The sequence below is a fragment of the Bombus flavifrons genome, chromosome 12 (assembly GCF_040668555.2).
Source record: "Bombus flavifrons isolate JBK064 chromosome 12, iyBomFlav1_principal, whole genome shotgun sequence".
Taxonomy (NCBI): domain Eukaryota; kingdom Metazoa; phylum Arthropoda; class Insecta; order Hymenoptera; family Apidae; genus Bombus; species Bombus flavifrons.
The window spans coordinates 11,540,006-11,558,697 of NC_138453.1; the positions used below are offsets into that span (position 1 = coordinate 11,540,006).

At 41.8% G+C, this 18,692-nt stretch overlaps 1 protein-coding gene across 2 annotated transcripts in view; it reads right to left on the reverse strand.

Annotated features, from left to right (window-relative positions):
- Positions 1-18,692, reverse strand: part of if (integrin subunit alpha inflated) — a 75,419-nt gene extending 56,727 nt beyond the window's left edge. The window contains exon 1 of one of the 2 annotated variants that reach the window (XM_069124825.1): positions 18,169-18,692. In XM_069124825.1, the coding sequence (XP_068980926.1) occupies positions 18,169-18,347 (179 nt within the window). In that variant the 5' untranslated portion in view covers positions 18,348-18,692. The remainder of the gene's footprint in view (positions 1-18,168) is intronic. The other variant, XM_069124826.1, reaches the window with a different exon arrangement.

The following is an 18,692-nucleotide window of genomic DNA, read 5'->3' on the forward strand; positions in this document are numbered from 1 at the left end:
CTGCGATGAGCAAATGGAAAATCATTTTCATCACGGAGGGTTGTTGCATCCGAGTTGTTATCCGACGAAATTCGATCCATTTACGACCTCGATGTCCAATGGATTCGCGGACACGCCGCGTTAATAGCAACCGTGGGTCGAACCTGACGAGGACTTAAGCTCGCCCACTCTATTTTTTTCTGCAATCGTGAGGAACTGCAGTCACCAATATGTGACGCATGCACCAGAACAGGAATGCAGGGGCGAACCGGTCGCACAGGATACCGCGAATACAAACGTTTAGAAATCCTTCTTTTCTTTCGCTATCGTCAACCTTTTCGCCTTTTTTCTCTGCAAAGATAATTTAATAATTTACCTTTATCCGTGTAGCTTTTAGCGATTCTAGCAATGACTCGATTACAATCGCGCAACTTCTTGCAGAAAGTTTTAAAATTCGTAGCTAGAATTGCTCGTCAGAAAATCTATCGATCACCAAGAAATTGTATAATCCCCTCTCGCCCGTATTAACGGTTATTATTCAGCTTACTTTTCTGTTCGTCGGCCTATCCGAAGGTTTTTATTTTTAGCAAATACGAGTTCATTTGTCGATCGATACCCTACGCGATTACCGAGTGTGCTTAACACATACAGGTTTCCCGGTATATTACGTTCAATTACTTAATAATACCTGATTAAGAAAATTATTTTCTTCTTCTTAGCATATTTGTCGATAAAAACCACTTTTCCTGGTTTTTGAAGTTTGTATGTTTTATTTCTATTACCATAGTGTCTCGCTTGGCTTGCTCGCTTCTCTTAATTTAATATTCGCTTGCCTCTGCAATATTTATTTCCCCTTTGCCCGTTAAATGCTAGTACCGTTATCAGTCGTCACGAACAGGATTCGACGATAGAACATTCAGGTGTGTCAATCTCGCGGATAGTCGTGACAGTAGGCGGTAAAGATGGTTCGTAGCAAGCGGCAGGTTAAGCGAGGACAAGCAACCTGACATCGAGGGAAAGTTGAAACGCGTTGATTTATACAATGTCGATCCAGTTTGGAGAACAATTTAGATTCTTTTTTATTCGATCTCCGCTGGATCCAGTCTTTATATGGCTGACGATAAAAATGACAGGTTACAAACCTCGGATCGCTATTTCAGATCGTTCGGTACAGGTTTCACGTCTGGATACAGCTTCTTGTTTCCTAAAGATTTTATACAAGGTGCGGCCGAAAGTATCGTATAAGTGGACAACGGTATAATTGACAAGTTACAAGTTACGAGTTATAGACTTCTGTTGCACGAACACCTTGTACGATTTTAGTTCGGCAATCGGTATAATTTGCCATATGTCCATGTACATAGATGGACGCGCGGATACAGACAGCTGCGCTCCATGTTTCAAACTCGACGATTTTCAATGATTTTTACGGTACAGTTTCAAGGAAGATTGCAAACCCATTTCTCAAATTTGTGGTGATTGAAAAACATGCGCGGATGCGTGTGCAATATGTTCGATCGTCTGGGATTTATTGGATGCTGAGGCCTCACTACGTGCTAATGAAAGCCTGCAGCTGCACCGACAAACGTGCAGGTGCAGTGATTTAGCATCTTCTAAATTAGCTCGAAAAACGATTCGTGAGTGCACTTGGCTCGTGAATTTTGATGGAAACTCGTGGTCTGAAGAAATATCCCTGCTTTTAAGTAGAATTTTATTGTTCGAAATACTCTTCAATCTTCAGTTTTATTTTACTTTATATCTGTAACGATCGTAAAACTCCTATGAGATTCCGTGTAGAAAATATATTGTGGAGATATCGTCGTAGCAACGTTGCCTTGTCTATGAGAAAAGAATACACAGAGAACAGTACGAAGATCCAAACGCACAGACGACGCTAAAATAACACAGTAGCTGCTGACATACCGATCCTAACGAGCGTGAAGCTGCAAACGACTCAATAACATCATATCGCCACAGAGCACTTAATTCGATCGGAATTTCAATTACGACCAGCAAAAAGGAACGGGGGCACACGGCAGTCTTTTCTCCGTGAAGTCGACTGGTTGAATAAATCAACAGTGAACGCGTACCCTATGAAAACACTCGATGCCTGCTGGCAATCAACATCTATGACTACATCAACGAATCAATAAATAAATCAATCAAGAGATCGAGGCAACGATCGGGCAAGAAACTTCTAACAAATTACGAGAAAGCTAGTCCCCGGTGTCGATCTTGTTTAAAAGCCAGCGTAATCGTGCTTTCCGATTATTTATTCCAGTCGTATCTATCCGTGATTCGTGACGAAATTCCTCGTAGAACAGCTACAAGTAGATTGTGTAAGAAACTTCAAAAGCATCGATGTAGAAATCTGACTTGGAAATTTGCGAATGGAGTGGATTTAGCGTAAAATGCGAATTCAATTGGTGGAGGCACGTAGTTCCATTTTCACCACAAATACTACGAACTTTTCAGCCAGTTCGACGTTTATATCCGACAGTTTCCTAATCTCTGAAATCGCGAAAGTAACTGAAGTCTGTCTAAGCGAGATTTCGCAAGAACACGGTTCCGTATTTCTCTCATGATCCTCCCGCTTTCCCCGGCGATGTTTCTCACGCATCTCGCGGCGCGTATAAATTTGTCGCTGATTCGCCGCGTTTTCAGCGATCAAAGCCGGAGATTGCACGGGACAGACGGGTCTCGTTGCCGCGAATGGAGCCGTCCGATTTTGCCAAATACGGCGATTACAAATGCGCGTCTGTCGCGACGCGATATAAGTCAATACGACGGCCTCGCGTGCCGCGACGCCAAAGGGACGCCGATGTTCACCCGGCTCTCTAATTCATGCACGGCCGCGATTTTTCCGTGCGATACGCGCCGCTATTTTTACGCCACCGTCGATGTTCGTTCGCGCAAAAGGCCACAACCTGTCCCGGCGATACCCCTTCGTCCAGCAACGATGGATTTATTTATTGGCCCATTGAAGCGTTCGTGCACGCTCATTGCGCCCATGCGCGAAAAAAAGACCTCTCCTGTGTATAAAATACGCTTGCTGCTGATTTATGGGGCTGAGACGGATGGTCTCATTCGTGATTTAGGGACGACAACGAGGTGAATGCGATTGGTAGCTCTCTAAGATGCTTAATTTGAATCTTATGGTCTTTAATTTAAGGGAATGTCGAGTTTCGATCGGCATAGACAGCACACGGTCGATATGCCGAGGTCGAAGAAGATCTAGTCTCAAAGAGCAAAGCATCCGAACGATGACAATTCGAATAACAAAGATTCTACTGCATTTCAACGCTATGCGTGGGTGTCGCGTGAAACAATGGAAGTTTTGCAGCCTCCGCATAGACTCAAGGTTGCAGAACAAGCACGATAGATAATCGATACTTGTTTCGTTTAATCGCATGTCCGCCAAAGTTCGATCCGACGATAGCGATATCTCTGGATTAAAATAAATTGAGTCGTAAAAGAAATCCGTAGGAGAAAGATCTGAATTTTGACAATCGGTCGAATAATTACGTCTTTTTCCAACGGAAAGACTTCGTTCGATCTAGCCTTCAGCTGCAGCAACGTTGAATATCTGCATTCGAATATACGTTAAATCGTAGAGAAAGGAACATTTAATTCACCGACTTCCTTCCGTCACAACTGTCATAATCAAACAGAAATCCGTGTATACGCATAAAGAATGACGATTGTAATGCAACCTTAGTATTTCAAGCCGGAAATCACGTAACACTTTAAGTCCCTACAAAGGGAAGTGCCTTCTATACGCCCATGAAAAGCATCCGACACGTCACGTAAAATCTGATATCCTCTCTTATGATGAATTTCATTCACAATCAGTTAGGCTTGTCATTTTTTCAAAAGGATAATTGAAAGGTAATTTCCTTTATCTCAGTTTGTTTCAATATTTTTTGGACTGGATGATCCTTCTTTAAAAATTAACTACCAACGAATAATTTGTTATTACCGTTACATAGAAATTTCAACGTATATCTCCGATAAGAATTCTTATCGTTATTTTAGGAAACGTCATAGAAAGTTTTAGATATACGTAGATTCAGCAGAAATTATAGATTATCCGCTAAAAGTTGTTCGCGAAGAACCGTCTATCGTACTAAGCGAGTATAGTGTAGCGTAGTGACTGCGGTATTTATCGCTAAAGAGATAGAAGACAGCTGGAAGTGAGAACATACCCGATTTTTGGAATGAATGCTCGATTAAGGTGTAGAGTTCAGCGAACTCGAGATGTTCCCGTGGAGAGTACATATGGTAATGAGCATGTGCGTGCTAGGAAATTTAAAACCAGGTAGAAGACGCCTTCCGCACGATATGTACATGCAACTCGGCTGCATTATCGCTGAACAGAACGAAATTCCGTTAAAACAGCTGTGTCGAATTCTTGCGAAATTTCTTCCTCAGGCTAGTGCCAATATCTCGTCGAGATTCTAATGAACTCGAATAAAACGGTCGTGCAATGAAACGCGACACGCTCAACGATGCAATTAATTATAATGTCATTCGCGCTACGTATTGGATATTTATAACACTGACAATTCCACGAATTGATCTTATTAATTGCGATCTCGTAAAGCGCCAGTACGAATCGATATTTTCGATGGATTAAAAGGCAAACAACAATCTATAGAAACTTGTACAATCATATACAAATTATTACCTGATATAAAATATATGCTTGTGATAATTGGGGGAAAATATTCCTATTAGAAAGCTCATGATCGATACTTTGCCTGAATAATGCAGTGAAGAGAATCGCAAAGTACGAGGGGGTTGAACACCCCCATGGCCTACTTTTCCAAACATGCCAACTCAACGAGAGATTTCGCAAGTCTTCTCGTTCGATTTCAAATGGACATGGATCGTTCTAAAGTTCCATTGTGCAACCGGAATTTAGGGACACGCAACGCGCGCGTCTTGACGCGCGATCAATCGATGACGCAAGTGGAACGAAGGCGTATCGACGTCGAGGCTCTCTGCTACTTTATAAGGAGCACCACCTCACCGACGCTCGCGACTTTCACTGTGAGCGAAGCTTCGATCATCTGAAGCGAAATCGCACGTACACGAGCGTGCCAGGTCAGTCGATGTACGAGCGTTGATTTATGAAACAGCTGACGCGAAGGGTGGCTCTTTCTGTTCGTCATAGAGGGTGAATCCTCGCGAGGAAAAAGAATTTCATTCTGTTTCAAATTTCGTTTGGAACATTATTCTGTGAGTAACATGTGACGTGGCCTCTTGGGACAGACAGCGAAGCTTCGATTATTTTATTTGCACCGAACTACGAATGAACTTTCTGAAAAAATGCTAAGAATTTTAAAGTTAGATTAGTTGATTATTTATTGCGTAATTTACGCTACTAAAAGTGCGATTTAACGCAACACCTAAAAGTCGACAGAGAATAAATTTCGGCAGGTGACTAATTACATATTCACCTGTTAATCGCGCATACATAATACGCACAGTTATCAGAACGCATCGCCACGCGCGGATTGTATTCTAATTAAGCGCCGACAAAGAGAAAATTTCCGGGTGCGTGGTAATTCCTCGACAGGAAATATCAGCGCCAAATTGGAATTTTAATGTTCTTTTAGACATACGACAAGAAAAACAATTTCATACGTGACAGTCGAAAGCCTGCAACCCCAAACTTCTTTGTGTCCAATTCTCGATAAAACTTTTTCAAGTAAAATTGTGCCAACGCGACTATATATTTATCGCAAAAGATTGCTTGGAAACTTTCTAATCGCCGTATAATCTGAGAAATCTTCGCGATTCAATTAAAATTTAATTACCATACAATTTTCATAAATAATTACCATACGTTTATTCCAAAGTAAATATCAAACCATACCGATCCCGTGACCAATGATCATGAATTCTTACGAAATTAGCCGCGTATCGAATTTCACGGAGGAAAAAAATATGGCTTTCCTTTCTAGGATCGCAAAGTCTTCGACTCTATCTCGGTCACGAGCAATTATAGATCCAATTGAACATTCCTCGAGCGTAATTTACATCTGGCGGTAGTATAAGCATGCGAGGCGGAACGTATGACTCTTTGAATGAATTCAAGGCCATTCAGCGACTTCGATTAGCGATCAAGATTAACTGTGTCTCGTTCTTGCGTGAATTTACAATTCACTCGTGTCATCCGTACAAATAAAAACGCAACCACTCGCATTCGTCTTGTAAAATTCCCTTCAGTTGGGTAGTTTCGAGTACAGCTTGAGATTTATCGCGAGCAAAAATTAAGCCTTCAACGTCGTTGAACGTTAACATCATTCAATGGCGAATTAAGCGAGTATTTAATTCTGAGAAAGTTACATAAAAGAGCCGGATGAAATAATTTGCTTCGTCTTGGAAATCTTAGCATTTCACGACCTTCGATCACGTTTTTTACTGCAAGTGCACGCCGTACGATATTGGTGAATTTACGATCAAAAGTTTCATAACGAGCGTTGAAAAAATTCAAGAGAAGCAAACAGGAATTTAGCGACTTTCGTTTCCATCAATCCGTACGTGTTCAAGCGACTCTTCTAGATAAGTCGACACGGATGACCAAGACTGGTCAAAAGACGTGCACGTGGACGCCAGACTTGGCAAAACTCGTGAAATCTCGACGTTCGCATTGGTCACGTTCGAGACCTTGCGAATTCGTACGTTCCTCTGTTATTGTTCTTATCAGACAACTGTTTACTCGATTACATCAGCCTCGTTGCTAATAAAAGATATCTGCATGGTAAACGCTCGCAGTTCCTCCGAACCAGACTTTAAACAAGCCACTTCGTCTGAGAACAGAAAAGATTTTTGTTACTCGAGCTTTAAAAATTGTTTATCGTTTCGTGGAAAATCTGCCTGATATGTACCATTCTCTAAACAATATTTTCCTCTTTCTTTTTTTAGTATCTTTAGTACTGCGGTCTTTTCTAATTCCGGTAAAACGAAAATATGTTATTTTAATTGTAATTTATTTTATTTATTATTTGAATATTTTCATTTTATCGTCACGATAATTCGCTAAAATAAAAGAGAACGAAAATAGAAGAGAACGGAATGGCGGCGAGACGGAAGGAATGCGATAAATTGTACAATTGTAGCGTTGCATTGTCGCGCAATAAATAAGTGGCTGCAATGCACATGATCGAGAATAGAGAGTCGCATTCGCAGCTCGTACGCAACGAGATCAATCACGAAGGGAACTGGGTCTGGACGGGCAGATTAATTGGTCGATCTTAATCGCATTAATAAAAGAACGAATTAATCAGAATCGTCTCATCTGCAGTTACGATGCAACGACCCACTTCCATACGCGGTATATGAACAATGCAACAGCAATTGCGTACGTATGTGACATCTCTTATGGTATTATCTATCTGGCTTATCAGATTCGAACGAATTCTGCTACGGAATTTTATCGCTGATTTCGAAGAAGCTTCTTCGTCTGTCTGGAAAAAGCGTTCGTTCGTTCCTTCCATATTGTTAATCGGGAAATTGGATGAGCGACTAAAAATAACTGGAAACGAAATCGTAGTAGACTTACACGGTACAGTGTGGTCTTTGTTATCCAAACACCTACTCCTCAAATATTCTATTATAGTTATATGATTGGTCTTATTTTACTTATTTGATCTTTGTCTCTTTCCATTTCGTTCTTCAAATTTATTTCTCACCCCAATTACTCCTTACTGCTCATAAATTCCATTTCTCCCTTTTGCTTACTTCTCTTCTCTCGTATTTCTATTTTTTCAAATTTTCCCTGCTTTCCAGCGTCTGCCTCGCAATCGTATACGTTGCTTCGGAAGACTACACAAATTTTCGAATTCAGCTGCGTAAACACAGAAACAAGTTACTCGATCCAGCAGCGTTCAATCGATTATAACAAGGATAGTCGGAGAGAGGAACTGTAAATCATCGTACGGACGCCCATAAAATGGTTTTCCCGGTCTTCGAGCCACGTTTTTCTTATTGACGGAACTCGGCAGCACTCTGAGGAAACATGTGTTGCGCCGAATAACAATGCAATTTCGACGGGAAGGCGCATAGGTGCGAGCATTTCGTTGCCATATGGTGGACAGAACAACTGGTAGTATTCGTGGAATAGACACGGAACGGTCGGAAGACACGAGACCGAAACGACATGCTGCAGATTTCCAATGACAAGCTGTGGCCTCGAACAGACTGACGGAAGTCCGGGAAAACCAGAATTTCCACGAACATCGGATATACCGTAGAAATTTTTGAAACATGTGATCGAACCTTCCGAGTCCAAAACTAATCGCCAAGAAGCCTGTCTACCATTTCAAAATCCATCGTATTTAACGCGTGAAATTATTTAGCTGTCTAACGTTCCTTCTAATCTGCTGAAAGTTTGAAAATTCCTTATTGTTCGTAGAAACGGCATCGATCCCACGGCATGGAGCTAAACGATATATCATTACAGCTATTCAGACGATAATCTCATTGTTTTAGGTTTCGAACGGCGGTATGGCATGCAGGGCGATAGAAATAGTTCTGGACACACCTACGCGGTGATTCTATTCGCTGTGTTTACAGCACATAACACGTACGGCTTGGATATTCCCGTGTCGACAGTCGCAGGCCGCAATGGTGATTTCAACCGTATCGTGAATCACTCGGTAGCACCGTACGTGATACCGACACGCGATACTCGCTGTCAATTCGTGTTACGTCGACGACCCCCGTGTGTCGGTGATCCACGAATTGCTATAAAAACCGCGACGAAGCATCCTGTGTGCGACCTACGTCTGCACGTGCGCCATCGATCCACGTGGGTGCTTCGAGACGAATCGCCATGCTGTAATTACAACGTTCGCCTGTCTTTTGGTGATTTACCTTCGACGATCGGATCGCGATGGTCGCGTGATAAACGTGAGTTTTAATTATTGCCACAAAGTCTCAGACTCGCATTTTTACGACAGTCTGTATATGCAGATTTCATCGTTACCACGTTAAAACTTGTTTCGAATAAAAATTGCACCTCTGAAAATTAATCGAACCGTGTTTACTTTTACACGCTACCAATTACACGTTGGCTAATCGATTAGGTCTGATCGATTCATTCGTTATACGGAACTATGAAAAAAGGCAATAATAAATAACGGAGGGATTTAATAACAGCCATTCGACTCTAAGGTGGTCGGAAATGCGCTTCTAAATCACTTAACGAGCCGTTTCAATTGCACTCTCACGTTGCCGATGCTTAATGACTTTCACGTACGAGTCATTACGTCACTCACGTCACTAGGAAACGAGCTGCGCTACGCACGTGACGTAAAAATCGCGTAAACACACACTGGCGGTCATCTGTTAAGTCACGTTTAGCAGAGTAGCTTCGAGAATAATTACGGAACATCAGCTGGCAACGATTAATTACGGAAACCGAGTGTGCTTCTTCGTGGATTAATTCGTGTAATGGAAAAAACACTTGCGAAGGAGTAATTAATTTCAGGTGTATCAAATTTTTGCCTACAACGAGTCTTAATTTAAGTTTTATTTTTTACCTTGCCGTAGAAATTTTACTGTCGTAAAATTATACGAAGCGAAAATACGAAGGAAATAATCTGCGAGCGAAACAGTGTTTTCTAATTGTCAACCTCATCTTGCGGACTTTCATACGCGGCAAAAAAGAATTATAGATGTTCGTTAAAAAAGATTAAGGCCATCTCCGTGATATAAGATTTATTACGATCCTTGAACAATGATTCGAGGTACCGCCCTACGTACAAAAAGCCATCAAACTTTCACCAAACTTTTCTTCCACACGCCAATCATTATCAAAAATTCAAAATTCAAAAATAAAAAGAAGAAAATACAAATTTACGTGACCGGAATTACTTGCCGTGTCGTCGTTCGAACACGTCAATTTACACTTGCGAGTACTTTATTTCATACGTTTTATATATTTCTGCAGATTATACGCAATCTCTGTATTTTTAAATATTCGCACGAACATCGCCGATATAGCCACAGAATGTGAAATAAAACGCATTCGTATTAAACGAGACGTTAAAAATTAGCAATCGGAACGAACGAATAACGAAAATACGTCGTATCGTTAAAAATTTCGTATTCCATGTTGCGCTCTGAAGACTACACATGGCGAACGACGAGAAGAAACCAGAGGCAAAGCAGTAACTCATTTGAAGAAGGTTTCTTTTTTCCTTTATTCCTAGCAGCTTCTCCACCTGGCCCTGCAGCCGCGTGCAAACGTGTCGCTCACGTGTGTAAGAGCATTTGCACACGTGTTTGCATGCGTCCAGGTAAAGGTAATAGGCCCGCGGCTGTCGGTTCTCTTCTGGATAATGACACGGCAAGAGCTTCGGGCACGTGCCTCACGCGATCCTCATTATCTCCATTCCCCTCTTCTTCCCCTCTTTCTCGCTCTTTGCTCTTTTTCTTCCCTTTCCTCGGGGAAGTTTGTACACCTTCCTTTCTCTGTATTTTGTCGATTCACCGCATCGGTTACGGCTGTTCGACGATATCGAATCGTTCGTTGGCTGCAAACGATTGTTGCATCGTTGGCACGCGCAGTTGGCCTCTCGTGATTAATTACAGCGATGAATATGTGTGTTTCAGAGCAATTAAAACGTTGACTCTGTGGACCTTTTGGCGAAGTACTCTTCAAGAAATTAAGCGCTACCGAGTATCGTTCTCTTTTGCAGTACTTTCACACTTTTTACAATCCTGTAATTCGTGAAACGATGGCTCGCGATCTACCAATTACTCGCTACTTGTACCTGCAGCGTTCGACTTACGAGAATCTGTTCTACTCGTTTACACAGCGCAGAATAGTCTCGTAATCCGATCGATCGTTCGCACCAATCGTACCTTGTCGATTGCACGATATCATCGACACAGAAACAGCGTACAATCTTTCTTTTCGACGTAATAAAAACTCGAACGCCAACGAGATACGACCATAAAATCCACGAAGCAGAAAGCAAATAGAGAAATGGAAGCGGAGAAGGGAAGGAGGAAGAGAAAGAAAAGTCGGGATCGTCAAGATCCATCAATATCAACGCCAGCTCGACGCGAATCGATAATCGATTGGAAGGTGTGCCAGGTATGCAGAGGTGGGCGGTCAGCACGAGGTCTGAAGACCGATGGGAGAATAAAAAGCGATGAATAACGCGCTGTCTTAGGTGGATCCTTGTACTTAACTCGACTGAAAGATCACGGTGCTCACGATCGTTCGCGGCTACCGTTTAAATCTTCGTTTACATTGCACTCCGGGGATCGTTCCTTCGCACACGATCATCGTACATCATCCTTTTATTGAGCTACGAGGCACGAGCGCGCGTTTCGCGCCGGATGCGTCGAAAAATTAAGACCAAAGTCCACAGTCCCCCTGTACTTTTGTATTAGAAAGACTCTTTCTTTTGGCGTTAAAATGGCAGTTTAAAAAGACCACGAGAAGAAAGATGGATGCAAGAGACGAAGGAAAAAAGAAAGATTCTATAGTTTGCACGGTAATTAATCAAAAGCGGAAAGCGCGCCGATCTATTCTGACTCTCGTTTTGTTTCGTTTCGCCGACCGGAAACAGGAAAATTGAATCCTCGTTTCCTCTACCATCGACACGCTTCGTAAGCACCAAATTCGAACGAACGTGACTGAGATACAGTGGACGTTAGCGGGACGAAAGAGCTTAACCGTGGAAAACGTGTAAAACGATCGCGTACGACGTATCGGAGCAACGTCACAAGAGAATGATCAAAGTCGATGAAAAATAAGCAAAACAGATTTTCTGTAATCTTCCTTCTGCTTATTTCATCCTACGCATTATGTAATCTTGTTTTGCAAGTTATTTCACTGTTTGCTCTATAATGGGTTAACAAACAGCTCATTGTCAAAGAATATTTCTATAGACGGCACGTTACCAATGTCGTTGTGGAAACGTGTCAGCCATTAAGAGCATATTAAGAATCGACAGTGAAATAAACAGGAAGAGAAAATACGTAGATACCACGAAATTTTCTACGCTGGCAGAATCTCGAACGACCGGCACGTTGCAAATCGTGGCAAGGTCTTATCACGTGGAGGCGGGCTGTGATAAGGAGCACATGCTTCCCGGAATTCTCGGCGAAAAATCTGACCGGCGTATAATAGAAATTCAACAAAGGGGGAAACTAGTTTCGCTTCGAAGAAATCATCCGTCGGTATAACGTATCTCCGCGAGTTGGATAATTAATTCGATCAGCGAAGACGAAGAAAAAGGAAGGAGAGCAGGGCCTTATCAGTCTCTAGTCTCGACGCTGTGGCAGAAACTTTTATCATCTGTTCGAATACGAAGCGTGTCTTCGTTCGTGAAATATGTAATTTTTATATTTAGCGCACGGCTCGAACCGCCGGTTTCGATACGAGTAATCGAATCTGGGTGAAAAAGGAGAAAAATCGTGAAGCTACGACGAAACTTTTCCTTTCCTTTTCTTCTATCTTCCTCCATTTTTTTCTCTTCCTTAATCCTTTCTCATTGTCTTCCTCTTTCTCCTCGTCCTTTCGTTTTCCTTTCCCTTAAATCTTTTATTTCTATCTCCCTTTTATTCCTACTTTGCGTCTTCCTTTTTCTTTTGCCTTGGCCCCTTTCCTTCCTTATTCTCCCTTACCTTCTTCTTTTTTTAGTAAATAAGGAGATCGTGAGTCAAGACCGAGTCGCGGACAACGATAGGCTGACTCATAATTTGGTTCGGAGGAAGCATTTCGTAGGATCATCGTGTTGAAAAATATACATGAGCTACGTCTGAACCTACAACCTGTTCGTCACGTTTAAAATTACCATTATGTTTGCCTCTAGGCCGTTGCTGTAACAGTTTCGAGTGACAACGATTCGCGTGGTTGTAGCTTGTTTTCGAATACCATCTCGAGATTGGGAAACGCGTATTCCTGGCTTTCCAAATGGTTCAACGTATACCGCGCTTTTTCTTCCTTTCCTTCGTCGCGCACAACCTAAATATTTCTCATACGGTATTGATAAATATTTCAATTTCCATACGATTACAAAATAATTACAAAAACTCGATCACAAAATAAAACAGCTGAAAGCATAATCGCGAACGATAGTACTTTCGCAACGAGTTGCGAAATCGTCCATTTTTTGCTTACTTCGAGACTACTCTTGAATTAGATCGCTACACGTACTACAAAACATCCAAAAGATATCCTTAAGAGATCCACGAGACATCTCTATACTGTCTGTACTGTCTTTTAATACGTTCGTCTAGTCTGGCTCGCAACTAAAAGTAAAAAGTTTTATAAGATTCCTCTATACAAATTGTGAACAAACTTGCCCTTCTCGATTGTCTGTACCAAATATAGAACCTGTATAGTACAATTTCATATTCATTGGCTTCGCCGAGCTTCTACGATAATCCTATTACGCGTACGCGAAGAAACGACTCGAAAAGCCGCAAGGATACTTCGGTTCGGTGCAGATAAAACGAAGATTACGCTAGAGATCGACATCGTAGACCGTTCGTGAGGACCGATACGACCGCAGATTAGCTGGGACCTTTTTGAAACGCGCGCTCGCGTGCATGAAAACGCGACGGGAGGTCGGCAAACGCAATTCCAAATTCCACGAAGGGCCGTCCAATTGACGGAGGACGGGAGGATGGCAGGTTCATTGAGAAAACGGCGAGGCTTGGGTGAAACGGTAGATCGAACGAGCAGATTAACGCTGTATTAATCAGAGCAAAGCGAGAGCTACCAGCCGCCCACGTAACGGATGACCTAACATCCTGTATCACAGCCAACCTCGTGCTCTAAATCGGACGAACGTGTTGCTCGCTACCGCGTTTAGTGACAGACCTGTTTCGCCTATCGAGAAACGATCGAGAGCGAAAGTGACGATCATCTTCTACGCCATTCGAATCTCTGCTACGGAATTCTGTTTTTCTTTTTCGAAGGCGAAACTTCGAACGAAAGCGCTGATAATCGAGAAACGGTTCGGTAGCTCTACTTCGACGGTGTCGTGATGATTTTTCGTCGCGTTCGATAAATAGAAGTTCTAGAACCGAACTGTAAAATATCTTGCACGAAGGAAGATGACGATTGACGCGTAATTACTCGCATCCCAACAAGTTCGTACAGATTATTCTACACTATTCTATCCTGAACGAGTTTTTAATTCAATTTTTAACGCCTCATCTCCTAAATGGTTGTGGCGCTCATGCAAATTAGTAAATACGCGTTTCTTTTTATGAATCATGTCAATGATGATGTAATCCTGTGTCGGCTATTCCTCACCACTACACCTAGCAGCGCACAAACGCACGTATATCTAGAATTTCAGAAGATTCTGCACTAATTGTAAAGTTGCAAATGACTCGTCGAGTTCAGCTTGTTTTTCCTCGAGTATGGCAATGCCTATGTAGGAAGGAGTGCGTCCTTCTATTACGGCTAAATCGCCGGTTTTCCGATATAGATCCTATTTCGGGAATTAACGCGAAAGCAGATCGACGACAGTACGGTAGCAACCTGGTACGTCCGCCTCGCACCAGATTAACGAGGATGAACGCTCGTAAAGTTTCCACGAGCTGGCCTAAATATAAGCGCCTACGAAGTTTCTCGTAACGAACGATGTAATCCGGGCTTCCTGTGGCTTTGGATATCCTGAACGTCAGTCCACAGGTCCGTCCTTTTATTTCCTCTCTGATATTACGACGTCTATTGTCTTCCGAGACAACAATGTACGAGAAACCGTGTAAGTAGCTGACGAGAGAAAACAGGACGGATTGAGAGAACTATCTGTAACGCCAATATACCGTAGCTGTCATGTCGATAGATCCATTACATATAACGTTAGATCGAGTAAACTATCAGAAAAGCACAACTATAGTAGAATAACATCTGCGTTTCTACAAATAAAAAAAAAAAAATCGTGTCGTCGAATAAAATTTATTTACGACTCTCATGATGACTTTGGTCCCATCGATTCTACCTGTCTGTCGGATAAACTGTCCCGACAATCGACACCAACGAACGGAAAAGCCAGCTCGCTTTCGCAAATCCCTCGAACCTGTCAAATTATGCGGTCCAATCCAATTACCGGAACGAACGGTCGTGCGGTACCATTCTTAAAACTTACCCAGGTTGAAAACACGATCGCGAAGAAGATGGGCACGTTTACGAAAGCTGAAGAATTGGATTTGCATGCGCAGCAAAGATTCGAGCCGGTAGTCAGTCGATGGCGTCTCTATCGACTTCGATCGCGTGGTAGCTTCGACATCCTTTAGAATTCGAATACATTACGTGGCCTGGACCTTAGCCGACCTTTCGCGCGGATTATTCCGCACAGGGCCGACGTAACCTATGCTATTACTCGCGTTTCCTCGTTCTGTCGGCATTATTTATATCCATCGTCGCCGGAGGAGCTGGAGCAGAAACGTTTATTCGTGGGCCGCGTGACTCACGAGAGACACTGCTCGTACTCGAAACGACAACGAATATGTATACGATATTAGTATAGACGATAGCGTAAACTGTGATCTTCTTCTACGATGAAACGTTACGTTGCTACGTATAGCGATAAGCGCATACTTCGTTAAGTGGTCATGGGTCGATTTCATCTGGCTAGTTACCGAAACAGGTGTACCTCTGGAAAATCCTTCAAAATAAAATTTGAAATTATTTTCCTAATTGTACCTATACCGAATTGCCTGCTAATTTCGTTATAAATCGTAATAGTAACTTTCTACGAGTTGGCGTTCTTATGAAATACAGGAGAACGATATTTTTCGAGAATGGTATGGGTTTCGGCTACAGATGAGAAGCGAAAATGAATATTTATTTTGATCGAAGAAAACGAACGTTTTATACGTTACGACCTAACGCTTATCACCGATGGGTGTTTATCGTCATCGAAAGATGGAGAACAGTTACGAGCGTCCGGATGAAACGGGAGAACTGACTCGCCTTGTTCTCGAAAGGGGACATAAAAGGAGAAACGATTCTAAGCTCTCCGAGAAGCACCTGTTATCCAAGGGTCTGCCCTCGAACGTCATGTCACGGGGATAATCGATGAAACAGATCTGTTTGCCAACGAGTCATCGACTGTGAATGATAGTAATTAGCAGTTGTTGCGAGTAATACCTTGGTGTATTATTACTAACGATATTAAGATTTAGATCGTTTAGAGGCGGTAATTGTCTTGAGATAAGATTAAGTTTCAAGTATAGAATCGAAATTGTGTTACTAATATATTAACAATTAATCAAACCCTAAATAAAACGTAACATTCTTTAATGTAAAGTCTACCTTCTTAAAAAGACTCAAATATCACTGCTATCTTTGCAACTCTACTAGCTATCGCATTACACAAGCTTCGTAATTAATTCCATGGCGCTTTTAAATTCAACACTGCGATACAAAATTAACCACGACGACGCTATTATTTCGCATCGTTTGGAGAAACACGACTGCATTCGATACGCTGAATTCGCCTATGATTAAAGAGATCGATCCTATGTTCTGAATGGTTGTCGCGTGTTTGCGACAGAAGAAATTACACGCTTTCAGAGACGTCGTAGGCAAACGAGAGTCGATATTTCATTAGCGGGGTTCATTATCCGACGAACGCGGTGAAACAGCAGAAGTCGCTTTGCTGTTTAGATTCTGGCACGAGGATTTAAAAGGATAGCGTGATCATCCTAAATTCGTGGGAGTGTCTTCCATTTACGCGACGATAAATATCGCCGATACATTCGATAAATTATCCGCCATCATCTTCCCGAATACCTATCAAAGTTGTTAGTCGGAAAATCGTTCGACCACGAGAAAAATGTTTCATCTACTTAAAGTAATTTCTCGTTTCTTGTATTTTAATGCCTCGTTTTTCTTGAATACATTTACGCGATAAGTGTAACTCAGAAGGTGCGTTAATACCACTTACGTAGCGAGTTAATGTTCCTTCCGTCAGCGGAATTGCGCTTCTTCGCGAACTGAAGACGCGTATGAACTAAAATATGCAGCAGACATTTAATGATTCAGAGCCACGAATTGTTCGATACACGGATTTCTGAAATTATGTGGGTCACGGGTTACCGACGAAAAAATTCCCGGACTCTGACACAATACCGAGAAGTCTTAAACGGCGAACGGCCCATAATTGGTAAAAATGTTAATCGAGTTTTGTTTTTAAGCGAAATATTTAAAATTTCATTCGACGTGCAAGTAATAAAAGATAGTGAAAGTGAAACGCTTCTTATACGATGAATATTTTTACCTTCCGTAACTTTAATCAAAATGCGAGGAAAATTCGGTGTGTAGTCATATCTTTGCCAAGAATTATGTGTCATCGAATTACACATCGCCCACTTAAAACTATGATCCAACCTGTCGGTGATTAGTAGCGTGCCGAGTCGTTCGTGATTTTACTTTACCTTTACACAAGATCGATCAATTCCATGATTAATTCACAATTTAATTATATGATGATGATAATAATAATAATATTGTTTTATATTTTAGTCTCTTACAGGGAGATTGTTGAGTTCTTATTTCTAATTTCTTAGTTCTTTCTTATTTGGTATTTACCAATCCTGATGTTTATATCGCAATTTCATTATTTAGTGTAGATAATTAGCATTAAAAAAAATAATTACTTTAGTTTCTCCTATTTATTTATCGCAATGAAACAGTCGAATTGAACGAGTTCGAAATGAACAATCGTAATATTTTCAAAATATCTTCAAAGATATTCTTCATGTCCAAATCGGATAAATTGTGAATGTAAACAACTAAATAAAAAAAAAAACTATGCTAAACTACTAAGCTATGTTTGGACAAATGTCCAGGAAACAATAAATTTCAACAACCGCAAACGACTCGTATGCCCTTCAAAATCAATCGTAAACAAAGTAGGCTGTTCCCTCTTGCACGATCGAAGTAAAGTTATTTGTAGAATTGCACGAATTTCGAGCCAGCAGCATCAGAAAGTATTCTTCTAATACGACGATCAAAATTTATTTTATCGTAACTTTAAGTACCAAAAAAAAAAAAAAAAAAAAACAAAATTGCATTATAAGAATGATAGACACGCAGAAACCTTTCGTCTCGATAACATTTTTGCACGACAACTTTAATACATTGTAGCGCAAGAGAAACCATAAATAAGCAAAAATCAAGGGAAGATAAAGACTCACCATCCTCGACCATATCTATCCCGGTACACGGAAACAGCGAATCCAAACATGGATCTGGTCTCGTTTCGATAAACCGCATAATGTTTCGTCTCCACGTTAAACGCGTCTGAACACCAGGGTGGCAAGCCGACGATGAAAATCAGGCCTATTAGACCCGCGATAAAATTCGTGTACCACATGCTTGCACGTTTTGCCACTTGACCACACGTTCAGTCGTTCTCATGCACGAAGGATAGGTTCAACTCGATAAACTGTCATAAGCGCGTGCACAACGATCAAGATCGATCCTCGCGATCGATGGAGCAACGGTGATGGTCGGTCAGGGTGTCGGTGGTGATGACGGTCGTACCATCGACGACATGTGACATTCACGAGGTCTTCGAGGCACTGTGAAACAGACACTCGATATGAGACGACGGACGGAAACGAAGGAAGTAGGGGCACAAGAGAGTCGGGGACGTCTGCTTGACGGACGGCCGCGGACAGACTGAGTAGAAGTCTGTTCTTTCGGTTACTCTTCGCTC